The following is a 27387-nucleotide window of genomic DNA, read 5'->3' on the forward strand; positions in this document are numbered from 1 at the left end:
GCGGCGAGGGGAGGAGGAGGAGGAAGAGGAGGAGGTTCGGAGTCCGTTTCTCCAACTCGTTTGTCCCTCCGGCCGCCCCGTAGCGCCTTCGCCCTCCTCCCCTCCATCATGGAGGGACCCGCGGCCTCCTCCGAGGGGCTGCGCTATGCCGAGTACACCAGGGCCCCTACGGGCACCGGCAAGGGCCAAGCCGAGCTGGACCGAGGGCTGGTGAGCGCGCAGAGGGGCTGGGGCGGGGAGAGCAAGGGGAGGCAGAGCGAGTGGCCGCTAAGGAGAGGGGGACAGCACCCAGCGCTGCCCTTCTTCCTCCTCCCCATCCGCTGCCCACGGAGCCGCGGGTCCCTCCCGGGGTGCGGGGTCCCTCCGCTTTCTCGCCCCAGGGTGTCTGGCAGGCGATTGCCCCCCTCATGCCCCGGGCCGTGAGGCCGCCGCCAGAACTGCCCCAGCCCAGAGCTCTCGGACCCCCGCGGGGCAGAGCCTGTGAGCAGTGTGGGGCAGGAGCCCTCCCCCCACCCGCGGGTGGGCAGGGATGTGGGAGTGAGGGGGGTGGGTGGGGAAGGTTTCTGCCCTCTTTGCCTCAGGCCCTGCGTGGGGCGGGCGGAGCTACGGCCTCTGCCCAGAGCCCTGCGCAGCTGTGGGTTCCGCAGGCCTGAGCGGGCGAACACTAAAACCTTGAGGTTTTCACGCATTAGGCGAGTTTTATCACCGGAGGTTCAAGCGTTATTGGTTTTGGGGAGTTCTGTGTCAGAGTAAGTTGTTCTCACCTGGTATTGTGTCGGGTGAGAGAGGCCGGATGGGTCTGGAGTGGTGGCAAAATGCCCCCCAAAATACCCCTGTTGAGCAGTGCTCAAGAGGGAAGGGTGATGGAGCTATCCCACACCTCTGTCCTGGTCACTCTGTAAAGGAATTATTTGGGAAAATGCATGGATTACTGTTTAAAGCACTGGATGGTGATGGTTTTCACATTTCTAGAATGTCCTTTTTAATGTATTTGCCTCACTTCACTGTGTGCCTGTTGTTGCCTCTACATTTTTTTAGTACAGTTTTTAAAATCGTGTATCTCTAAAAGTTACTTACTCATTTTTACTACAGTCTGAAGACTTTTGACACTCACTGTTGCCACGTCCATGGACTCTCTCCATGGAATGCTAGTGTGGAAATTCCTAGTGAATTACGTGGAGTCTTTGAATCTTCTTACCTTATAGGTTAAAAATGGCATCTGGGGTTAGTATGGCTTCTTTTGTTGGTCAGGTTCTTCTTAATGTTCAGAGACTGTGGTAGGTTTTTAGAAGACTAATGTCAGATGGTATTATGTAGACAGCAGAAAAAGGGACAGTGCTCCATGCTTATTGGATTCCTAGCTAAGGAAATCCAGAAAGAGGTCCTTCTACAATATAAACAAATTGTAAAACTTTGCAGTAGAGAAGTAACAAAATCACCTGTAGTGCTGGGCATCTGTTCCTCAGACATACAGGGTTAATGAGGCCACAGTGGAAGGAAAGAGGGTAGAAGTATGGCAGCAGCATCCATCTCAGGGCTGAAAGAGCTCTGTTCATGTCCTACCTTGAATCTTGGTTGTGAGATGTCCTGTTATCTGTAGTCAATTGATCTGGATCACTTTTTATTCTTGCAGCTCTTTTATGAAAGTTTTTTGAGTTCAGAGTAACAGAATGGTGTAGGAGCATAAGGAGTCAGTTCTCAAAGATACCCACCCACAAGAGGTCTTTGTTGATGAATATATACACAAGAAGATGGGTTTGAATGTCTTCTGGTAACACTTCTATTAGTGAATCTGTTGCTCAGATACCATTTCCTATGAAAAACTGTGAGAAACTTTAGGCATAGTTTTATATATAAAATAAAAAAGGTGGCTGTAAAGTAAATGACAGAAATTGACATGAGACTCGGGTGAGTATGAAGAACAGCATTTAGCTGAAATTACTTTTAACTCACTGTTGGAAGATAAAGTCCATAATCTATAGCAGAAAGTACCCTTTTTGGCAAGTCAGGTGTTGCACTTTGCTTTCTAGTTTGTGTGTTTCCTTCTATACATTCCTGAAAAGAAATTTTAAAAAGTTAGACTTTACAGATTTAACAAAACTTTATTATTTTCTGTATCTAAGAGAGTATGTTACTGAAAAATAAACTACATAGTAAAATTTAAATACTGCTATCAGCAGAATAACTGATGGCTAACCTTTGGGAGCTGATTCATTGACTAAAGGGACAAATGTTACTTTTTAATCTTTTATTTCTTAATTTTTCCCTCTTGGATCTCAGTAGGATGCTTAAATTTAAAATACACACCTTAGAAATTTCTTAACAGCATTTTTTGGGGGGGGGAGGAAGGGGAAGAGGGAGAGGTCAATTCTGTCGTAATTTAAAGTCTTTAAGTGTGTAGGTGTATATATATAGATTTATGTAATTTTTTTATCTTTATGGATTTTCTGAAATAAAATGCATTTTCAAGCAATGGGAGCCAAAAATGGATGTGGTGGTAGTTAGTAGCATGCCATAAATAAACTGATCCCTTCAAGAGTAATAGTGAGTTGTTCCCTTTTAACACTGATGTGAAAAGAGTGCATTTAATTAAAGCTTTGCTCTTTATACTCTGCATTTGAAAGCACCAGAATAACCTTGCCTTACTCTTCTTAATAATTGACTGAACTGAGCAAGGAAAAGCAAAACTGAGTCAAGCTTTATTTAAAAGGCTTACTAGTCAGTAGTCCAGATGGCCACTAACTTTATGAGAGAGGCTGTGTCAGTAAAAGGCCATGCAATCCTTCTTACCTTGATTCAGTTTTTTTACTGCATTTATGGTTAGGATATAGTCACACATAATAACATCCAAGGTGTTTTGGGATGACAAGTTATCACTTCTTTGCTGCTATGTGCCAAGTGACTCCTCTCTAACCTGCTCATAATGCAAATAAGGTGGCTTACTGTAAACTGATATTTCTCAGCTTTTCTGGTGGTTGTACCTCACTTGAAAATGATGGACAGTCTTTCATGCCTCTCTGGCGTGAGCTTTCCATCACTTCCCTAGTTTTCTGGCTTGTCTTCATATTCATAGAATCATGGAGTGATATTCAGTTGGTATTCCTATTAATCCTGCGTACTACTCCTATTCTAGAGCTGCTGCCATGCTTCATTTTTTACCTGCTGTTTTCCAGGCAGCACTAGTTTTCCCCTGACTTCTGGTGCTTTCACTGAGATTGAAATAATGCATCCCAGTGGACACAGCTGACTCCCTCAGAGACCCTGAGGGGTCCCTACATTTTGTTGCCAGACTACAAGGCAAAAACCACTTAATCTGCACTGAACTGACAGGGTCCAGGTATTATTATTTATTAGCTTGGTCTCTGTGCTTGGCCTTACCTGTGAGGAGGTGTGTGCTGCTGATGCCTCGTTGCAACCTGCAAGGTATGTTTACAACATACCTTGTTGTAAACTGCTGACTTCAAACACCTTTTGGTAGCAGAGCAAGTGTGACTTAATTTGGACAAACACAAGCTAATAAATAGATATATATTGTGCTTGTGTGATCCATTTCACACATTGTCAAACTCTTAATTGACTGAAACCACTTAATAAAATATTCTCACTGTCACTCCGAGCAAGTCAAGGGGAGTCTTGCATATAAATCCATGCTCACAAAACACAGGATAGCAAAGAATTTCGTTAGGATTATGACATTTTCAGAAACGTATTCTGGTTAGTGTTTAAATAGGAATTAGAGGAATTATTTAGAAGATTTAAATATTGAGAGCGTGGGAAAACAAAATTTGTGAGAATAAACGAAAGAGTTTTAGTTTAGTGAGGAGATAAACTGTGTGCTTTGCTATTTTATGTGTTCTATCATTTGAGGTACCGTATTTTTTCATGGTCTAGAGATGAGGGGAAATTTTGTGGAACTGAAAGGAAGAGACATAAAGCTGCTACATTATTTTAACATTCAGAAATTAGTGGTGATATCGAGACTGAAGACTGTGCTGAAATGGAACTTATGTTACTAAAATAGCATAGAGAGACAGATTTTTAAGGCCAGAACTCTCTGACTCTTATCTCTGGAGCTCCACTTTCAATTTGGTTTGGTTTGGTTTTCTACTAGAAACCTCTAAGCAACTGCAGTATTAGTTATGCAGATATTTAGAACAGCCCCATCCAGGTAGGTGTGAGGTAGGTAGTTACTTAAAATGTGTAGGATCCAGAAGTTAGATAGAGAGAAATGTGGGAAAAAAGTCTGTGGAGGCTTAAGGATTCCATGTGCACATCAATATGATTGTATGAAATCTTTTATTAACAATTTGCACTCACTTATATAGAGAAGCCTTGTTTACACCATCATATCATGCAGGTGGCTTTGTATTCCAATTACACATTCCATTCTCACGGAAACACTCTTCTCACATAATTATTTTCCTCTTCTGTTGCCAATTAGTTATCTCTTTCCCATTAGCTCATTTTTCGAAACCTGCAACTAGGCCTCAATAACCATTAACCCAATGTAGCCTAAGCTGAAGTAAGTCAGGATTGCTCACAACCTGTATATTTCTGAACTGTTTCCCCAACAGAGAAACACAGCTTCTTCTCCATGAGCTCAGAAAAGGCTACCATTTCTCTACAGATTTCAGCACTCCAGGCCCCAGTCACAGCCACTTGCCTTCTGTAGGAGCCTCTGGGCCTGATGTCAGTGCCTACATCTTTCTGTCTGCCTGTTTGCTGGGAGAGTCCTCGACCTGTGTTCTAGCCCCTATGAAGCCAGCTCTAGAAGTCTTTAGAATTGGTATTTCCCAACTCTTCCTCTCTGCCTAGAAATGAGACTTGGTACAATACACATTTTCTTAGCCCCAGGAATCTTCGTAGCAAAGGCAGATCTCCTCAAAGTTTCCTCAGAGGACCTCACATTGAAATTTGGGCTTTGAGTCTGGCTGCCAGGCTTGTTGGTAGGAATATACGAACCAGTTACTGGATAAATGCAGTAGTTAGTCATATATAGAAGAGGCAATCTGGTGATAAATGCATTTTCACTACTATCATGGTTTGATTTCAAGCTATACAGGCCTCATCTGTTTTCTCATGTTTCTTAGGGGAAAGTTTGAGGCATTATTGAACTGTGATTTAATTAGACAGGTAGTGCTACAGATGACTAATGAATTTGTTTCGAAGATCATGTGTAGGGTTTTCAGAAGTGGGGAGATGCCCCCAACACTTGCAATACTCATTACTCTTGAATTCTGCCAACAGGTGACAGGTCAGCCCCTACCTCAAGGTTCCTTACATACTTTTCATTAAGCTGCTTGTTCAACATAGAAATAGTACTTCTTATCCTTTTTGAGATGCCTGACTTTCTTCAAGCACTGTTTAGGAAAATACATATACCTAATCTGGGGGGTTTGAGTTGGTAAAAGGAGGAGTTCCTGTTATCTGAATTGGATATTCAAGTTGTCTTTGTGTGTTTGTTTCCAAGAGCACATGTAGACCTGAAGTGTATTTTAGCTGCTGATGAACAATGTTTGAAATCTGTCAGAAATCTGCCTGTTTCTACTGTAAGAGGCTAGCCAGTGATTGACACTAAGGACTGAAAAGAGGTTACTGGGCTTCATGTCTTTACTGGGGCTTCCCTAAGTTCAAGAGTGAAAGATGGAAGACATGAACATACATTTATGTGGCCATAGCATTTAAGTTAACATTCCAATACCATTTTCAGGCAATGTCTTGATGGAGATTCACAGTGAAGGACTTTGCAAAAGAAAAAAAAATATCTTTGTTTTTGAAATAAACTGTTGTTTTCTGTTATGTGCTGTGTTGAACTAGTCTGCACAATAATTTCAAGTAGTCCTGAATAGTTGTCTGCACTGTGTTTTTAATATTCCATACTGTGAGTTGCTTTGTCAGTGTTTGTTCACTGATCTGCTAATGAGTGGTTCCAAGGTAAACCTGATGCTATGGCATGGGGACTGAACCATAAAAATCTATTAACTTCTGGAATATATATCTGTATGTATGTATATATAATGTAACATTCATGCCATACATCAGAAATATGTGCTGTTAAAGTAAAAGGTACATATATTTCAAATTAGAATTTGCATGCTATTCTGATTCCTGTTTTTCCCCTACAGGCCAGAACCATGATAGCAGTTGGACTTGGTGTTGCAACTGTTGCATTTGCAGGTAAGCTAAATTACCAGCTGCACGTGGAACAGTCACTTGTGAGCTGCCATTTCTAAAAGGATTAATGAGTATGAATATATATTTTATGAATATACATAGTGGAGAGGTTGCTTTAGAGCACTGTGGAGAATTATGTCCAGTTATTTTTCCTGTCCCTTCAAAATCCTTGATGTATTTTCTAAAATTTGTTTTGAAAAGTCTCAGCTGGAGAAACTAATTTTACATGCAGCAGCTTAAAGGTTGCAGTTGCTTTTTGTCTGCAAAATGTAATGTGAAATGTTTACTTTGTTTACTTACTAACATATTACAAGGTGGAGGCTCTTTATTGCTGAAGAGTGCAAGAGGATCTTGTGATGTGAAGGTGATACTTGACAAATTCAAATAGAGAAAAATAGAAGGTTTTAATGGCTATGGTGATTTCTCATACTGAACATTGTTTGTTACCTGAGCTCTTTGTATCTAGACTGTAGGTTCTTCTGAAAAATAGGTTCTAGTCTGAACACAGGGCACGGGCTTAACATGTTTTATACTCAGACAAGATAACTGTGGCCTGTTCTGGTTCTCAGAGACACAAATTGATTTCTGTTATTTTGGCATATGAAAGCAACAGCCATGGTCAGCTATGTGCAAATGCATACACCAAGAATAGATGAACAAGTTGTTCCAAACTCCTGCAGGTGTTTGCTGGGTACAGCTGTGTTGTTGATTAGGGAAAGACATGACCTCTGGTGATGCACACCCATTATGCAGTTGATTTATCTGTGTTTGTATAGAAGCAGAAGAGGAATGCTCTTAGAATGTCTATTTCTGGTTGAGCTGGAGAATTAATGGCAGCTAGCAAAGAAGAGGTAAGAGAAAGCATTAAGAAGAAGGTGAGGTAATATATTAGTACATCACAGCATTTCAGTGGTCATTCTCTAGCAGTGGTTTTAACTTCTGTATTAACAGAGACACAGACCTAGATCATAGAGTGGTTTGGGTTGGAAGGGACCTTAAAGATCATCCAGTTCCAACCCCCCTGCATGGGCAGGGACACCTCCCACCAGACCAGGTTGCTCAAAGCCCCATCCAACCTGGCCTTGAACACTGCCAGGGAGGGGGCAGCCACAACGTCCCTGGGCAACCCTGGGCACCCTCACAGGAAAGAATTTCTTCCTAATGTCTAACCTAAATCTCCCTTCTTCAATTTTCAAACCATTGTCTCTTGTCCTCATGCTACACACCCACACAAAAAGCCCTACCCCAGCTTCCTTGTAGGCCCCCTTCAGGTATTGGAAAACCACTGTAAGGTCACCTCAGAGCCTCTTCTCCAGGCTGAACAACCCCAACTTCCTCAGCCTGTCTTCACAGGGGAGGTGCTCCAGCACTCTGATAATTTTTGTGGCTCTACTCTGACCACAGTTAAGGAGCTCTATGTCCTTCTTATGCTGGGGACTCCAGAACTGGACATGGTGGGGACTCCAGGTGTGGTCTCACAAGAGCAGAGAGGGAGAATCACCTCCTTTGACCAGCTGTCTGTGCTTCTTTTGATGCAGCACAGGTCACAGTTGGCTTTCTGGGCTGCAAGTGCACACTGATGGCTCATGTTAAGCTTCTGGTCCACCACAACCCCAAGTCCTTCTCCTCAGGGCTGCCATCAATCTTTTCTCCTCCCAACCTGTATTTGTGCATGGGATTGCCCTGACCCAGGTGCAGAAGCTTGCACTTGGCCTTGTACTTCATGCAGTTTGCATAACCCCACTTCTCAAGCCTCTCAAGGTTGCTCTGGATGACATCTCTTCCCTCCAGCATGTTGACTTCACCACACAGTTTGGTGTCATCCTCAAACTTTTTGAGGATTCCACTTTGATTCCACTGTCCGTGTCACCCACACAGCTGTTACATAGCACTGGTCTGAGTACCAACCCCTGAGGAACACCACTTGTCACATTTTCCCATTTGAACACTGAGCTATTTATTGATCACAACTCTTTGGATGTGACCAGCCAGCCACTTTCTTATCCAGTGAGTGTTCCATCCATCATATCAGTATTGTTCTAGTTTAGAGACCAGCTATAGTTTATACATGACTAAAACTGTAGATGACTAGGTAAATTTAGTGTATGGATGACTAAAATAACCTCTGGACACATGGCATATTTTAAGAATGAAAGGAAGGTGCAATTTGAATGAAAAGCAGCTGTATTTTTATAAAACGTTTTACATTGTGTGTAATAGTAAGTTGCATTGCTAATGAGTACTTAATCAAAACAAATTGGGGTGAGGGGACTTGAAGAGAAATTCTCCGGTCACCTGGCAGAAATCTTGTTCTTGATGTAGGTAGACTTGCTTTGTACTTAAGAGAATGCAGTCAAGTGGAGTTCCCTGCAGCCTTTCCTAGCTATAGACATTCACTGCTGGTGGTGAGTTGAATGGCTCTGAATCCCAGCTGTCCCCCTCTTTGTAAAAAATAAAAAATGCAGTACTTAAAGTACTTAAAAAATGTGTGATTAAGCATACAACATAGCAGCAAAAAAACGTGTAGTACATTGATCTCTTTTTGGAAACATAACCTCCAAGCAGTATTTAATAAATAATGTATATCCAAAGCTAATGTTTCTTACTGCCCTTTTTCTCAAAGTTCACAAGGCAGATATCTTCATTTATCTTATTGAAATGCATTTAAATCTATTTATTTTGTGAGCAAACACAGTGGCTCTTTGCCATCCATGCCTAGATTTTTAGATTATGTATACTAAACTTCTTCTCTCTCCCCTAATAGCACAGGCTGAAAAATGTAAACCGTAGCAGGTTCACTGTGAGACTTTGACTGGGCAGGATCAAAAATGTCTGTTGAGGGAATATCTTGAAAAGCAGTAAAGTGCAGTGGTCCAGGATAGCAAATAAGTTAGACAGAAAGATAAACAAGGAAGGGTTGTGATATTTAAAAAAAAAGAAAACAAAACCAAACCCCCCAAAAAGCAACAATAACAACATAAAAACCACCAGAATTCTATTTCAGGTCGCTATGCTTTCAACCTTTGGAAACCCTTGGAGCAAGCATTTACAGAGACAGCAAAGAGGATTTCAACTTCGGTAAGTTTAGAAGCTACTTTATGCTAATTTATTATTTTAAATTTCAAGTATTTAGAAAGGAGACATTTTATGTTAAGTGTGGCAAGTGCCTCTTAGATGGGTTTTTTTCCATGTTAGGGATGCTCCTTACTGTGTATGTTCTGGCGTATTATCTTGTGTACTTTAAATCTCTGTGTCTGTAGCTATATCAAAAGAGTTTTGTGGGTCTGAGGAAGAGTTCTGATTTTCCTGGTGATATTCGGTGTTTCAGAATTCTGCTACTAAGTGTAAGACAAATTACTGAAGTACACAGTGAGAAAATAGCGAATTCCTAGAGATTGCAAGCTGATGACATGAATTTTCATTTCAAAAAGCTAAAAAGGAAGGAATTCAGTAATTTTTCTTTCAGATACAATGTTGAAAATCAAGAAGATAAACTAATAGGAAAGCTTGCCATACAGGTTGGGAACCTTCTTATCTTGTTCACATGTATTGTCTTTTTTTAATTCCCCAGTTAATTTGAACTTTTAACCAAGGTTTTGTTCTTACTTTGCCTTACATCCTTATAATAATGAGGTAAAAAAAAAGAGGTAGAGTGTTGTGAGAGAGGCATAGGTAGGGAATATTCAAGAGCATTTACTCTTGTTTCAGTGGCTATACTTTCCTCTGGTAAATAAATAAATAAATATATTCCATTCCTGTTTGACTCAAGTAATTCCTAATAGGGTAGATATCTGCTTGTGGCAATGTATTTCAGAGTTCATAATGTGCAAACACTTACTGACAGTGGAAAGAATACAATTCCCCTCTTGATGCTGATAAGTAGGGATGTTGCAGGAGTAGTTTTTGCAGATTATTATTTCCTGAAAAATACAGTAAAGGTAGGTTTTGGGGTTTTTTTTTAAGTGATCATTAACATTGTGCCTATTAATGTGAAGGTTGGTTGCAATACAGAGCCTGTCCACAGTATCTGGGCAGACACTGGGGTCCAAATTGATTTGCTGTCTTTACTTTGAGTCCATGTGCTGAATGTGTGCCTGGGGAGGGGAAAGACTGGAAACATGAGCTGTCCTTTTGGAGCTGGTTCACACTTGTTCTTAATTGTGGTATCAGCCAGAAGCGGTGCTCCTGGTTCAGTTTTTGCTCTCTGTTGCATTGCTGTTGCGAGACAAACAGCAAGGAATTATGTTTTTCTTTTTCACAGTAGCTTTTTGAGAGATTCCCTGTTTGCCTTGCAGAACAGTTGAGGAGAGTTGAGGAGTACAGCAAATTAAATAGCTTTCATATGATATGGATACAGTCTTGCAGGTTTGCTGGAGGTAGGACATGGGATTTTATAGTAGGGAGTGCTTCACTCGTCACTCTCTCTCCCCAGCAGTTTTACTCCAGCATTTCTTCTTCTATCCATTTGTAAATGTAGGCTAAGGAATCTAAATTCAGAAATATTCACATAAGAAAGCAGGCAGTGTCTCTTTTTAACATATTGAAATATGACATGCTACTGCATGGAGATGGGTCTGTTCCTAGGAAACTGAACTCCTCAGTACTGGCATAGTGGCTGAGCTAAGCTCATTACAGGCCCCTCTCATTTTCACCAGAGTGACTTTCAAAGTCCTGCAGAATTCATGAACAACCACAAAGAACAACCCAGGAGCTTCTGCATTCAGTGTTCCTACAGTCTCTGGAGCTGCAGCCTCTGTCTGCCTTCACATCCTGCATTACAGCCCAGAATTGTTTGTTTCCAGCAGAGAGCCTCTCTTCTGCTATTCTATTTCTGAACTTGAAAATAGAGGTTTTCAATGTAAGACAGGATCTGCTGAATACACTAAAAACTCTCTCTTCCTTTTTGCATTAACTGTATGTATTTGTCAGCTTTATATTTGTGAGGGTAGTGATACTATTTTCCTTCTACAGTCATTAACCAAATTTAAGGCCCTTGTATAAGTCTTAGCCAAGATTATTTCTTCTTTACTACTCTACAGCTACTACTTTATTGGATTGTATTTTTTCCCAAGTTTTTTTTTTCTTCTCCCCTGAAAAATCATTTCCTATTTATGAATTTTCTTCAGAACAATAGGGAAAACATTAAGTACAAAGATTCAATGTAATTTCTTATTGTCTTATTTCTTATTTTAGTGGCTTCACGTGAGTTTGTGTGAGGAATTGCTGAATAAAATCTGTGCATTAACACTTCCATCACATTTCTCTACAGCATATTGTGCTCTAAACTATACTGAGAAAGGAAATCAAGCAGTTAATACTTCTGCCTGTGCTTACTGAGGAAAGGATCTTGTGACATTTAGTGACTAGACTTTGTGTTACTTTTCTGGTTTCCTGTGGTCTTTGGTCACTATCATTTGGCCTGACTTTGGTCACTATCATTTTCAGTGGTTACTCCAGCTTTCTAGAATCAAACCCTGTCTCTCATGACGTCCTTCTTTTGAGAGACTGTGAAGCTTGTTTAAAACCTTGCTTGTTTCAATGTAAGCCCCCACTCTTACTCCTCCCATTTGGAATTTTCCTCTCCTTGCCCTGGTTTGCAGTAGAAATCTCAGTTCATGTTGGTTGCAGTCACAAAAGGTAATTCAGATCCTGCTTATCCTTCCTTTCTGCTCACTAGTAACAAGTTGAACAATTATGCAGCTGTTATTTAAAACGCCAGCTTACTGTATATTGAGTATTTGACACTTTCTGTTTAGTTACCTAAATAAATAGCATGTGCAGTCAACAACTGCATTCATCTTTTAGTCAAAAATAGCAAGCAAAGGCAAGTAAAAGTGTTACAATTTTATTCTGAATTTTTGCCTCTCGTTTAACACTAGGCAGTTAAATACATATGCTTAAATGTGGAGAAAGCTGCTGGAATTTAGTCCTGCAATTTTCTACCATCTTTTTTTTTTTTTTCTGTGGGGAAAGGCGTAGGAGGAAACATTGTTTTTTCTTCTCTATGACAACTTATAATGATTGTTTCCAGATAAAGGATGTCCTAGTTGGAGCCTAGTTTTGTTACTGGTGTCATAAATGCCAGTGAGACTGATTTGTTTTTGTATATATTGACCAGAGTCTGTTGCCTGTAGAAGATGCATAGCACTAAGTAGTCATTTGGCTTTTCTTCCTCGGATCATAATGCTGTAATTATTGTGTTAAAATATGTTAAAACTGTGAAATTTAAGAAAAGTATTGCATTAGCATTTATTACCTTCATTTGTTGAATCAATGTTGTTGAACGTTGAAAAATAGAAGATATTGAAGGCAGAAACAGAAATTTTAGGCAAAATGAATTTTGAAAATGCTCAAATCCCACAATCCTGGAAATTCTCTGTTTTGGTAGAAAAGCATCTCTTCTATAGCACTTCATTAGAGATTTTTGCCTTGTGTTTCCCTTATTGGATCTGATTCTGGTCGGACTTGTGAAGTTCTGAATTGAGAAGTAAGGGTAGCAACCATCTTTTTTGTTCTTCATTAAAAGCAAAGTTTCCAAAGAGTAAGGCAATTTGCAATCCATTTTTTTTGGGGGGGGGGTTTCTACCTGGAGTAAGGGAATAATTTGCTAAATAATTTGCTATTGTAGTTTGCAGGGTTTGGGCTTTGGTTTGTATTGATTTGGTTTTCTTCTTATCCTTCCATTGTTGGTTACCTTTTCAATGTAGGACTGTAGTGGTGGTGAAGAGTTTTCAGAACAATTCAGTACTTTACATAATGTACTTAATGGGCTTAGTTACAGACTTCTGAATCTCTTGTCTAGCAAAGAAACAGTGGTTAATGCTTTCCCTGTCCTATGCCAGGAGAAGTATCAAGGGAGATCATTCTCCTCCTCTACTCCCTTCTCATCAGACCTCACCTGGAGTACTCCGTCCAGTTCTGGAGCCCCAACATGAGAAGGGACATGGAGCAAGTCCAGAGAGATGATCAGAGAGCTGAAGCACCTCTCCTCTGAGGACAGGCTCAGGGAGTTTGGGTTGTTCATCCTGGAGAACAGGAAGCTCTGGGGAGGCTTTACATCAGCCTTCAGCTACCTGAAGGGGGCTTTATGTAAGAGGGCAGATTTAGGTTAGATGTTAGGAAGAAACTGTACTGTAAGAATGATGAGACACTGGCACAGGCTGCCCAGGGATGTTGTGGATGCCTCCTGCCTGGAAGTGTTCAAGGCCAGGTTGGATGGGGACTTGAAAAACCTGGTCTGGTGGGAGGTGTCCCTGCCCATGCAAGGGGGTTGGAACCAGGTGATCTTTAAGGTCCCTTCCAACCCAAACCATTCTGTTATCTTGAAGATTTCCTGGTCTAAATGGACTGGATTTTCTTAGCTGACAGCTCTTGTGAAAATTTGCAAGAGTGAATAGATATTTGCAGAGTAAGTCCTTCCATTTTCTGTTCCCTCTCCCTCCTCACCACCCCCGCCACAGCCTATTAATAGCATTTGTTCAGGAAGCAGAATTTGCTTACATAAGTTGCTAAACAGTAACAGCATGCAAGGGAATAAAGTAAATTGCATGGTAGTCCCTTCCCTCACCCCAAATGGTATGAAGAAGTGGAGAGCTCTTCTTGATGATTTTTCCTGCATGGAATTTGTAATAGATGGGGTTAATAAATAATCAGGTGTCTAGAACTGCCCACTCATTGGGGACCTCTCATAACAACAGAGAAGTATCTTGAGTATTGTTTCATTTCATTGCAGTCATTACTTAGAATTTACAGCTAGGAAAAAAAATAGCTTTCATTTTAGTAGCATTCAAGAACTGCTTCATTAGGGTACTAGAAATTCCCCAAAATGTTTCCTAAAATGTTTCTTCCTCTTACTCAAATGGGAAAAATGGCTTTGATGTCAGTTTTCATTTTGCATTAAATTCCATTTAGGATCAAGATGTCAGTTTAAGCATTGATTGTTCTTGCTACATTCTTCACTCTTGAGAAGAAAATGTTTTTTCTTGATGACCAATTCAACAAACTGTTTTTGTTTATGTGCCAAAGGACACAGACAACACAATTTCTATTTTCAGTCCTCTTGGAAGCGAACCAAATCACGGCTCCCCGAGGTTAGAACAGAGTCAAGGAAGCAGGCTTTAAAGCCATGAAAAAGTATTTCTGAATTTAAGCCTATTGCCATCCCTCTCTATTCTCTTATTTCAAATAGAATTTTAGATTAAATCTACCAAGAACAGAGACAAGCTGTGTTAGAGATAACTCAAATATTGCTTTTCTCTACATGAATAGTGAACCAGTGTCCATTGAAGGGCAGGGAAAAATTAACCTTTTCAGAAATCCATCTGCACCTAAGCTGCTTTGGGAGAAGTTCTTTGAAATCTTTCAGGGGACATTAATGTGTGCTTTTCTCTCCTGGCTGCAGTAATTGTTCAGCATCGTTGCAAATTTCTGTGCAGTCTTCCTCCTCCAGGGTGATATCTGGCAGCCATTAAATCATTACCTTCCTTTCCTCCCAGAGGACTGGAGAAGCTCTGTGTGTTCATAGACTCTTAACCTGTAATGTCTGTGTGCACTATTACAGACCTGGTTTGTGTTAATCTGCAGCTGTAGCAGTGAGTCCTCCACACATCTGTTGTAGGCATGACACTTCCCAACCTTCTTCAGCTTTGGTGCTTGTAGTGTTACAGGAGTGGTTACTTCATGTATGGTTTGAGGTGTAAAGAAGGAAGATAAAATTAGTTTCAGATCACAGCAGCACAACAAAGAAATTTTTCCTGTGGCTGTGTGTGACTTCATGGTGGCAATTGGTGAACTATTTCTGAACCACACTTTTGGGTGAATGTTACTTCATGGCTTAATTAAAGGCTTTGCTTAGATATCATCGACAAGAGCCCTTTAAATGATTTAAGACTTCTGAAATTACGTAAAAGAGAGTTTCCACAAACATAAACCAAAATTTTCACTGAATATGAACAAATATATTTAGTAAGAGAAGTATTTTAGCATGGGCCAGGCACATTTTTACTAGAGGTAAAAGAAAAACTTAAAAATAATCAACTCTCAGACCAGGCTTCCCTTTGATAGCAACAAAAGCAGCCTATTTTTCTCTTGCTGATAGGGTGGTTTTTTTCACTAAGAAACTTCAGTCTCTCTGAGTGATTTCTGTGTGCCAGTTCTCCAGTGCAGGCTGTCTTGCAACTACATCTGCTGTCTCTGACACTTGTGCAGCTCAGACTATTATTTGTGTTGCAATGAGCCAGTCCCTCTCATCCCTGCCTAGTTCTTCTCATCAAAGCATTTACATTGAGGAGTTCTCTGCTAACCACTGGTAGTGGTTCATTAACTTTTGTTTATTTTAATTTAAAATATATTTATGGTTGACAAATATGCTTTCAGCCCATTCCTTATGACAATTAATTGTTTTAAAGATTTACTTTCATCTCCATGTCCTTTTTTTAATGTTCTTTTCCTACTTGTGTTGTTCTCCACTTAAAACAGTGACTAAAGTTTCACATGCCAGTGACTTAAAAAAACCTAAAATCATCTGTAAAATCATCACCAGTCACTGGTGTCTAGGAAAGGTTGTAAAGGGTTGCTGGTTAGGATTTCCCCATGCACTCTGCTACTTTTCAATCTGATCCAGCACTGTTTTCCTGAAACAGAGGTTGTGGCTTTATGTTAAGCCTTTTTGGTTTTTGTTTCTTTTTGTTTATTTTTCAGTTCCTTCAGATAACTCTTGATATTTTTTTTTGAACTGTCATCCCTTCATAGGAAAAAACCATACTGACTCTTCATAAGTTTTCTGTCTTTATCTGTTCTTATTTTATTGGTTTTTTAGCCTCCTTTCTTTCCCCTGCACTCCCCAGCACAGACACTGTATCATTCTATGCTGGCATGTACTTTGATTCTGAATTTCTTTGCCTGAAGGCAGGATTTTAATAGTTGTAGTTATTAGAAGAGTGTAAAAACACAGATAGTTACTTTTAAGTCATTTTTGTATGTGTTAACACTCAGCAGTCCTTTCCTGTTACTTGGTTTGTAGTCATTCCATGCCTTCAGAATAAATTATGGATGAATGGAATGCTCTGAATGAGGTCATATAAATATGATTTAGATCCTGGCACCTTGTGCGTGAAAGTAATTATTGCTTGTTTTCCCTTTTTGCTTTTTAGAGTCTTTCATCATACTACAAAGGAGGATTTGAACAGAAAATGAGTAGGAGAGAAGCTGGTCTTATTTTAGGTGTAAGGTAGGTGTGTTGCATTAATGTGTTTTTCTTTGGTTGGTATTGAATGAAGAAAATCCATGCTGCGAGAATGTGGAATACTCTTGCCAAAATCCTGACTTTTTTTAGAAGACCTAATGATTTACAAACCATTCTAATATTCTAGTTAAAGTAAAAAGCAAACAGTAAAATGCCAGTAAAACATGCAACTTGTGTTTGGCTTGAAGTCATGGTAGCATATTGCAGTGGACAATTGGTGCTCTAGAAGTAATCAGAATAACACATACTGTGCTAATTAGTGTGATCACATGGCCTGGTCTCCAAAAACCCTTTTGAGATAAGTAATATTGTAGGTTATATTAATAAATGACCAAAATTAATAACATTTTTTCATTTTTTCCTCATATGTCAGTAATACTGTATTTTTCTTTCTCCGCTCTTATTTGTTTGGAATTTTAAAATTGCAGCATATTCCAAACAAAAAAAAAATACTGGAGAAGATTGTAATTTAGAGTAGATATGGGAAATAATTTCCAGATTCAGTATTCAATGGATGTATCAGTGAATTTTTTCGAAAACAATGGGCAATGGTGCAACACACCTTACTGATTTCTCTAAAGCAGTGAATGAGTTTGAGGGCTTCTCAGATGAGGAGCAGATCTGACCCTAGATAGTAAATTTCTTATTTATAGTTTAGATCAGTTCTTTAAAATCTTGTTCAGTGTGCTATTTGTGTTTACTTCAAGCATAATGGAAATTATGCAGATTTGGCATCTACTTTAAGAAACTGTAAAATAAAGCATTGAATTTATTTGAAGTATTGTGTGCTTGCAGACTGAATAAAAGATTTACAGAAACGCTCTTCAGAAATAAATCCTTTGGCCTTTAAGTTTGATAATATATTAACATTTTCACTTTATAAGGGCAAATTCAGTGATACTCCAGAGAAGCACATGGCAGCTCATTGAAATGTGTATACAGCAGCAGCACTGATCACTGCTCATGTACATGTCTGAAGTCTCATCACATCTGAAATTAGTCCCCTTTAATTTTAATAGCTTGAGTCTGCACTGGGAACAGTGACACTGCTTGTTTTGTTTGCAAGACTGCAAATATCAAGACCTAATCAGATATGAATAAGGTTATTAACGACTAAAGGATTAAAGCCTTTAATTGTGTGGAATCATGGCTGAAATCTTTGTAGGAAATTTTCATGTTGTTTAAATGCACTTTTCTAGAACAGTTTTAACTCATTGTTTATCCTGATTTTATATATATTAAGAATGCCAACAAAACAAAGCAATAAAAAGAAAGTTTGAAAAGTGTTACAGAAAATGCCAGGGTATGCACAAATACTCACACAAATCTTTCCAGGCCCTGATCTTATTGTGACACTTGTTCTCTGTGTCATAGCTTACAAGTCATATTAAATTTTGAGGCAAAGTTTCATTGTTTCAAGTGTTGAGGATGCTTGGGCAGTATAAATAATAAATACAAGCCATGATAAAGGTGAGCATTTAATGCTAGCTTTTACATTCCAGATATATTGTCCCATTAAACATTCCAAATATTGATCTCTAATAACAATTTTTTAAGATTGCAGGGCTTTTGGTAGAAATGTGTGTGCATCATTTGTATTAGACTATGTAAAAGGTATCCAAAACTATGAAGTAATGTATAGGAAATATTGACTAATTTCAAGTTTAATGTTTGCATTACTTGTTACGAAAAAGCACTGATGACTGAAATTCAGAACAAGCATAGCAATAATAAAACTGACAACTTTGTACTCTGTAGAAAGAACTGCTGATAGGAGAGACAGGGCAATGTCTGAGGTGACATGGAAGGTGAAAGTTGTAGGAGTGTTTTCTGAGCATTAGACAAAACAGATGGTAGCAAAATACAGCTGTACTAAAGGTAATGGTTTACACCTGTCAAATCCCTAATGCTAACTTCTAGAGTTAGAAAAGGTCTGAAATTTGCAAGCTAAAATTCTAGCTACAAATGAATAAAAATTCCTGAATTGTAGCATTTCTTCTGTGAAAAAAAATGCATACCTTTTCTTTCCATAACAAATATTTCTTTGCTAATGTACTCTATATATGCATGTGTTAAAAATGTTTAACCATAACTTTTGAACATAAATAGCACAACAAACCAAATTAGCTTATTACATTAAAAAACATAACACATTTTGTAAGAGTAGAGGCACAAACATGTTCAAGGTTTAATCATTGTGGCTTTGGATTTGGTGGGGGTTTTTTTGTTGCTGTTGCTTTGTTTTAACTTATTTTATTTTTAAACTTGGTTTACTGCATAGGTGTGTCATATGATCATGAGTCTACTGAAGTTTGGGAGGGGCCTCAAGTGGTCTCTGTCACCACTGGGCTCAGAGCAGGTTTCTCAGGACTTTATCCAGAAGGTCTTGAAAAACTCCCAAGGACAGAACATGCATATCCTCTCTGGGCAACCTGGGCCATTGCTGGTCTGTCTTTGGGGTGGAGAAGTATTTTTCCAGTCCACACCTCCATTTTTTCTCACCCTCCCACCATACATGACCATGGAGAGCCTGGATCCAAGCTCCTTATGGCCTGTCTGTCATGGGGTTCCCAGGAAGCCCTCTCTTCTTCAGGCTAAACCAACCCTCCTCCCTCAACCTCTCCTCGAAGGGTGAGGGTGAGTGCTCCAGCCCTCACCCACTGTGGTGGCCTTGTTGAATTTCACCAAGGGCTTCTGTCAGCCCATTCCTGCAGCCTCTCAGGTCACCTCAGTGCCAGCACTGCCCTCCAGTTGGTGATTTTAGAAGGCAGCCTGATGTTGGTGTGACTCAGATTCTAATGCTGTACCAGTTCAACAGAAATGTGATTTTTAACATTAAAGGGGTTATAGTGATAAAGAATAGTGATTAAGGATCTTTTAGAGGCTGGTCTGACTGTGGGAGGAGCCCAGTCTGAATGTGAAATAAGCAATACCTCATAAACCAAGCAAGTTTAATATAAAACACCATTTTCACAGTTGCTTCTTGAAGCAGAACTTCATGATTTTCTGTAATATGCAACTGGAACTTTTCCAGGGGTGGGCTTTAGCCATCTGAACTTGTACTTGTGGTATATAACTTTCGTTTTTATTACTAACCAAGAGCTTTAGATATCAAAATAAAAATTATTGCTATTTTTAGCTTTCTGATTATAGCTTTATTTTTCTGTTCATATAATTGAAGGCCTTTCACCCTCTCTTTAAGTTTTATATTCTGGGTTATTTACTGTTTTACCAAGGAATTCTTATATAGTTCTAGAAGTATTTTTGCAACATACCCTAATTTCCCTGTGACAGAAGAATAATTAGAGTTTGTTTACCTCAGGGAATATAGTCAGTCTGATACCTTGCATTCAAACTGTATCTACAAAAAAGATTAATTAATTGAATCATCACTGATTAAGAAGTCACCTGAAGTGGAAAACAGTGCTTCATTTCTGCACTTTAACAGATTAGGAGAATCTACACCATTCAGACTGTCCTTTGGCATGCAATAGCTTCACTGGGTTGGCATACAGCATCTGTAAGTGGTTATTTGTCTGGTAAGGTACATATTTAATTTAGGCCAAGTAATATTTTATGTATCTGTCATTGAAGGAAACAACACTATGTAGCAGTTGTAAATCAGCATGTCCCTGAATGTAATGCATTGAGCAGCTTTGCAAAAATAACAAATACAGGGTTTTTTTCCTGACCCCAGCAGAAAGAATTATTTATAGCAGCTATAAAAAATATTTACAGTAGAACAAAATGCAATAATATTTGTTGGTTTGTCACAGGTCATACAAATACTTATTTTCCAGGAAGAAAAAAATATATATTTTCTGCATTTAATTATAAGAGCTAGACACAAGCTTTGGTTTTTTTCCATCTTTTTTCCAGAATTATTTATTTTAAATGAGTGGATGTATTACATTTTTTAAAAACCCTGGAAGATATCTACATGTGTCAAATATACAGGCTTTTTAAAATGTCCTTCTCAGTGTGTGTTTAACAGGCCTTTGTTATTGTTACTTCCTCAGAGATGCAGTTTTATATTTTGTCCACGAGGTGGTGAAAATCTCAAGTTGTAATAATTTTTGAAGACAGTATAAACTGTTAATTTATTGCCTGAGCAAATCTTATGGTAAGCTCTTCCATTTATTTTTGCAGTCCATCTGCTGACAAGGCCAAAATCAGAACAGCCCATAGAAGAATCATGATTTTGAATCATCCTGATAAAGGTAAATAATTTCTACTTTCCTTAACCAGAGCTGGAAAGGAAGAGGCTCAAAAAAGATCCTTTAGAGTTTAGTGATTGTGTAAATAACCACACTGAATGAATGTATGTTGTTTATTTATCGACTTGAGCTTTTGTGTGTCTTCTCTCAGATAAACTGGGCTTTACTCAGCTTTCTTTGATGATGATTTGTAGACTTGTGCTACTTCAGTTAAAGCTGTGAGCTCAGGGACCAGTCTTCCATACTGGGAAAGAACTTCCTTGAAAGTAAGAAAAAGTGTGCTGTAATATTTTTACAGTAAAGTGACATTCCTGTTTTGAGCTGACACAGATCAGTCACATGTATAAAAGTAACTTTTTGGGGGGAAATGTTCTACAGTCACTAAGTGCATCATTGATGGATTTCAGACTTCCTGGAATTCACTTGGGAAAAATGTATAGCTGGGTGCTGTTGCTTTACAGGCCAGGTTTTTAATGTAAATTTATCTTAGAGAAAGGCTATTATTATAACTTTAACTACACTACAGCTGGTTGAGAAAGAAAGCCCATATGTTCATTGCTGTTTCTACTTTAAAATAACAGATGGTTAAGAGTTGCACTGTATTTCGGAAGTCAAAAGGGGAAATTGGAGGGGTTTTATATCTTTTTGACAGGATTACAGGGCTCCCTGCCAGCACCCCATTTTAAGAAAATGAAAACATGACTGTGACCACTGGTCATAGGGAGAGGTTTTAATTGGTGCTTTTCTTTGATGTCTTTAGTTTAATTCTAAAGTTACCCCACTTGTTCAAATTCACGCTTTTGTTATTTACACTTTTTATAGTATATAAGCTGCACAGATATAGAAATTCTCTTCTGCATTTCTAATAGATTAGGATGATCAGGGGCATCTTAACCATTGGGGTACCTCTTAGGTCAATTTTTTTTTAATAACAAACTTCTAAGTTTATTGTAGCAGTACTTTGAGACACGAGCCAGCACTGTGGATCTCCATGTGGATGTTGAGTAGACGTTAAGAGGCAATTCCCTTTATTAAGAGAGAACATTTTAACAACCCACTCTTACAGCTGTAATGCACCTGCAGCTGGGCACAGGGTAGGCTTGGATGGATGTAGTAAGCCCTCCTATGTGCTATTAGGAAGGAGCATTTTCTCAGTAGGAATGCCAGTTGAAGGGATTTGTGCCCATGTGCTGCCCCTGAAGCTCTTCTGGTATGGCTGCAGAAAAAAATCTTGTGTAATGTCTTCAGCTGCAGAGCCAGGGCCTGGAGTAATCATGAACATGTGGCATTACAGAGAAACTTGGTTGTGTATATATTTTGATTTGTTCTGTCTGTGGGTAGCACAGATGTGCTTTTAAAAATAATATTCAACATTAGAATGCTATTTTAAAATCATATCTTACCAGATGGAGTTGATAGAAGAAAGGACAATAATTACAGATTTAAAAGTTATGCATGTTGTCCAAGGTCTCAAATGCTATGAGAAATATGAAGAGGTCTGCATAATAACATTCCCAGAAAGTGCTACTAAAATGGTTGCTTATTAACCTTTACATAGTTCAGTTTAAAAGTGTTTTGATACTGATACGTTGTATGTTAATTTATCAGTTACTAATTTTATGAAAGAGTATTTGCTGTCAGAAAAAGAGGAAGATAGAAGCCTTTTGGACTTGCCCTAATTATAAACAAACACTTAGGCAATCAGGAGATGGAATTTTCTCTCATTGGAAGGCTAGAAAATTAATATGGCACTTAAGAATGTAAATGTAGTGAAAACACTTCCAGCAGATTTGAATTTACTTTAAGATCCTGCACTCCAGACATGTAGAAAATCAACACACATTTAGAAATTACTTGGGATACAGGATACATTGTTTATTGCAGTTTTTAGTCTTTACTCTTTGTTTGATCCTCTTGTTTACTCTCAGAAAGAAGCAATGCTTTATGAAGTAAATTCTCTTCCTGTCTAAAAAGACAATTAATTTTAAAAAAGAAAAAAATAAGCCAGCTTTCCAGCAGCCAATTATTTAACTTTTCCTCTGCCCTGCTTCCCTTTCCTCCAGTGTGTCTTAATTATTTGGGCTACATTCAAAGCCAAATCATGAAAAAAGAGAACTCCATCACTTTTTCCAGTTGTTTTATTAGACCATGAAACTACATTATAATGATTTGGACTGCTGCAAGAATTTCCTAAAGTCTTGAGGGAAGCCTTGCCTTTTTGTTTTTATTTACATGTGCCTAGAACCAGTTCTGCATGTTTCTTCTGTTGTTGTCTTTTCTGGTGAATAGAAAAGAAGGAATGAAATGATGAATAAAGGATTGAACAGATGCCTCAGAAAAGACTATTCAGTGCACAGTACTGCTGCAATCATATTTTGATGTAAAAAAGTATAGGAGTATTATAGTAAGTGGTAAGTTACTGATACAGATTTTGTATTGTTGCTTTTGGTGACTGTAGGCAGATGGTTGGCACTCAAGGGGAGAGTTAAAAAAAACAAACACAAAAAGACCACTGAACTGTAATCAGATTGTTAGATGGAGCGTAAAGCAATGAGAGTGTTCAGGACTGGAAGTTAGAAGGCATACCATGTTTAAACAGCTTTAATGTGATGGTTTCTGGCTTGTAATTCTGGGCCTCTAGCACAGGAGAGGCTTGGGGGGAAAGTCTGCGTCTGCACATGCTTAGTGATTCTTTATCAAAATTATTTATACAATGTTATCTCTTGGTTTTTGCTGTGAGAGGAAATGAACATTTGTCCTAAGCCTATAGCTGTTAAGACAGCTGACCTTGCATACGTTTGCAGCAGCATGGTACTGCAAGTCTTAATCATATCAAACTCAAGTGATTTCAGATTACAGTCTTCTCTGAAGCAAATTGTGTAGCATTATTCTTCAGTGTCTTCAGTTTTGATTAAATTTCTCTTGTGTTTCCCTATCGATTAGTTCCAAACAATGTAATATTTCAAAGCAGTTGTATGAAAAAGATTTATTTTGGAAGGAGGAGCTGATAAAAGTGAATAATAAGGGGGTGCTATAAGTGAAGGAGATTGGTACTTAACATTCATGTGTAAATGGTATTTCTCTCCCCTTTTTCTTCTCAGGTGGATCACCTTACTTAGCAACAAAAATAAATGAAGCAAAAGACGTGTTGGAATCCAGTGCCAAAAACTGAAATGTGAAGCCTTGTGTTGTAGGAGATTCAGCAGATACATTGTGCAACAGCTTTCATATCTGCTTGCTCTGCACAGTTTCTTAACCCAACTTTGACTGTTTCTATTTTTGTCATGATTAAAAAATTAAGATTATTTAAAAGCAAACTGAAGTCTTTCAGTCATGTAAGTTATGTACAGTTATACATCTGTGAGGAACAAAGAGTTGGATTTGATCCTTATGGGTCCCTTTAAGCTCAAAAATATTCTATAATTCCCTATGTCAATTTTAGTTTATTTTTATTGAGCTGTTATCCATTGCAAGCTTTGAAAATGTTCTCCTACTGTCTGTGCTTTTCTTCAGTAGTTACTTTTTTCATTAAACTTTTGGAGCTTTAAAAAAATACTTAAATAATAGGGTTTTTTCTTCACTGATGTAGACTGGACCATTGCCAGAAAATCTGTGACAGTGTGTTGAGTTGCAGGAAGCATGGCAGACCCCAAATGGCAAGGTTTCAGCATTGCCTTATACTTGAATCTGTTAATTTTGTAAAAGTTCAGGGCTTACTCATGAGTGCAGTTTGAGAGATGCTACTCAGAACAAAATGACTAATGGGGCAACAGACTCCAGCTTCCTTTCAGTTTGTCTGTGGGGCTTAAAGATGCAAAGGATGAGTCTTGGGTTTGGTTAGTTCTTTTGCATATTAAAAGACCTATGAAATTATTAAATAATTATTTGGACATGCTTTTATTTCAAGCCACAGAGTACATTTACTCTGTAGCAGCTGGGGTGGTGCAGGGGTTTTCATGACAGTGGAACTGAGGAAGGTAAAACAGCGTGGCCAGCAGGTCCAAGGAAGTGATTCTGCCCCTGTACTCAGCGTGGTGAGGCCACACCTCGAGTCCTGTGTCCAGTTCAGGGCCCCTCAGTTCAGGAAGGATATTGAGGTCCCGGAGCAGGTCCAAAGGAGGGCAACCAGGCTGGTGAAGAGACTCGAGCACAGATCCTATGAGGAGAGGCTGAGGGAGCTGGGGGTGTTCAGCCTGGAGAAGAGGAGGCTCAGGGGAGACCTCATCGCTCTCTACAACTCCCTGAAAGGAGGGGGTAGCCAGGGGGGGTTGGTCTCTTTTCTCAGGCAACTCTCAGCAAGACAAGAGGGCACGGTCTTAAGTTGTGCCGGGGGAGGTTTAGGTTGGATATTAGAAAGAATTTCTTTATGGAGAGGGTGATCAAGAATTGGAATGGGCTGCCCAGGGAAGTAGTGGATTCTCCGTCCCTGGAGATATTTAAAAAGAGACTGGATGTGGCACTCAGTGCCATGGGCTGGTAACCGCAGCGGTAGTGGATCAAGGGTTGGACTTGATGATCTCCCTTCCAACCCAGCCGATTCTATGATTCTATGAAGGCAGCTCCATATAGCAGAGTTTGGGTGGATTTTATAGGTTGTGGTTCTCTAGGTCAGCCCAGTCATTTCAGCGTGGTATAGGACAGAGCAAGGGGCAAACAGGACTGAACCCCTCATGGAGGTTGCTTTGCTTATGGCTCTGGGTGGATGTTACAGGGTTAGTTCTCTACTAATCCTCACATCTGCATTATACTCTGTTTCCCACAGTATTATACACACCTCTTTATGCAGCACCCTAGCAGCCTACAGCTGGCTTTGGGAAATACTGAAGCTTTGGGTTTCTGATTTTTAAGAGAGCAAGTTTTAATTGGCAGCAGAGAGTAGATGCAATTTGGAGCACTTGGCTGCTGTAAATTCCTACCAGTCACTTGGCTCTAGATGAGTTAGCTGTCCAAAGAGGATGATGATGAGATGAGACAGTCTAGTGGATTTATTACAAGACTGAAAAACTTTCTAGTATCCATTCAAACATTTAGCATTTGAAGTACAACAAGCAACTCGCTGAAGTATGACATATTTAGATATTCTATCTCCTAGGCTATTTAGCCAGAGGAAAGTGGCAAAGAGTAGTAAAATAATGAAAGCATCCAGCCTTATATTATCCATCTATTCATCCAGTGGTGGATGAGCAGGTTATCGTCTTCCTTCCTTTAAGGAAAAATTCATGATTTTTTTGTTTTTATTTTTATTGGGTTCCTCTCACTTTGTCCCAGTTCCCTTACTTCCATTAAAGAGAGGTGAAAAAAAGTTTATTGAGCCTGAAAGAAAATATTAACTTTAGGTAAGAGACTCCATTTACAATTAGAATGGCAAGAAATCTGGCACAGCTTGACTGGATGAAGCAAAAGAAGGCTGCAAGGAAAAACCTGCCTGGGAACAGACATACAAGTACTTGTGTCATTTAACTAGTGCTCTACTACAAGAAACTTCAAATTAAAAGATAATGGACATTATTCCTGTGCAGTAACCTGGTTTTGTTGGTTTGTTTGTTTATTTTGTTGTTTTTTTTTTTTTAAGAAGTAGCTACCAATTAATGCACATTTAAGGTTAGTTATTCCTTTCAGTGGTGCAGTGGTATATGTTAGCAAAAACAAAAGAAAACAAAACCTGTATTTCTATGAGCCAGTTTTGTTAAAGATCCGTGTTCCTTTTTTAAATTAGCAGACTATAAAACCTATTGGGAAGCAAAAAAAGAATTGCTAGAGCTTTTTTGGATGTTGCTGAAATAAAATCTTCTATTTGCAAATGATTAAAATTTCATCTACATTTAAAATATGCTTTTGTAATTTACTTTCTCCTGTTTTGTAAGTTTAGTCAATTGCTTGGGGCATTGAGTAGGAGGGAGGGAATTTTAATTATTACCTGATGTCTTACTGACTGTTGATGATACATGAACCATGGAGTGAGAAACTTCTCTCACAAAAAAACTTGAAATATCAGCCTACATAGCAATGCACCTCCTTTCTTCAGTAGTAAGAATTATATTTAGAATGAGAAATATAATTTTGACAATGGTGGCATCATGCAATTAATATTCTGAAGATTTTTCGAGACTTAGTTCTGGTACACAGAATAGTTGCTGTATAGCTTCATGAGACATTAAAACACTCCTACTGTGCAGTTACAGTTTTCTTATATATACTTTAGATATATATATATATATATCTTTATATATATATATTCTTATATATACTTTTCTTATGTATACTTTATATACTAACTTAAAAGGAAAGGTTAATGAGTTGGGTTTTTTTTAATATAGAAGTTACTGCATCTAAACCCCTCTAGTTTTAAACAATGACAAAGTTCTTCTCCAAAGTGGTTTCTCTCCCAAATGGTTGCATGATTTAAACACTGCCCAGAGCATTGGTTTGGATGTAGTGATTTTCTCCTAGTTGTTGGAACAGATGTGGGGAATTTGGGTATTCCTTACATCTGGCAGATGAGTGAACAGTTCGTGTGGCAAAGAACGGTGCTGATCCTAAATGCTGCAGTGAATACAATGTAGTGAAACAACCTTAAACCGAAATGTAGAGGACACTCCATGGATAAAACATTTTCTGGGTGGCTCTATGCAAAGGCTGGTCTGTCCTGGGACCTTGCAGTTTAACATCTTTGTCAGTGACCTGGAAAAGGAGATTTACCATCAAGTTTGCAGATGCCACCGAATAGCAGCAACCGGGACTGACACTGAAGTG

The 27387-nt window shown here is 38.9% G+C and overlaps 1 protein-coding gene across 1 annotated transcript; it reads left to right on the forward strand.

Moving 5' to 3' along the window:
* Window positions 1-26462, forward strand: DNAJC15 (DnaJ heat shock protein family (Hsp40) member C15). Its single transcript, XM_030466907.1, has 6 exons — window positions 1-210; window positions 6126-6177; window positions 9179-9252; window positions 16326-16402; window positions 20567-20637; window positions 23736-26462. The coding sequence occupies exons 1-6, from the start codon at window positions 109-111 to the stop codon at window positions 23804-23806; spliced, it is 447 nt and encodes a 148-aa protein (XP_030322767.1). The 5' UTR covers window positions 1-108; the 3' UTR covers window positions 23807-26462.
* The last annotated feature ends 925 nt before the right edge of the window (window positions 26463-27387 follow it).

The sequence above is a fragment of the Calypte anna genome, chromosome 1, assembly GCF_003957555.1.
Source record: "Calypte anna isolate BGI_N300 chromosome 1, bCalAnn1_v1.p, whole genome shotgun sequence".
Classification (NCBI taxonomy): Eukaryota; Metazoa; Chordata; class Aves; order Apodiformes; family Trochilidae; genus Calypte; species Calypte anna.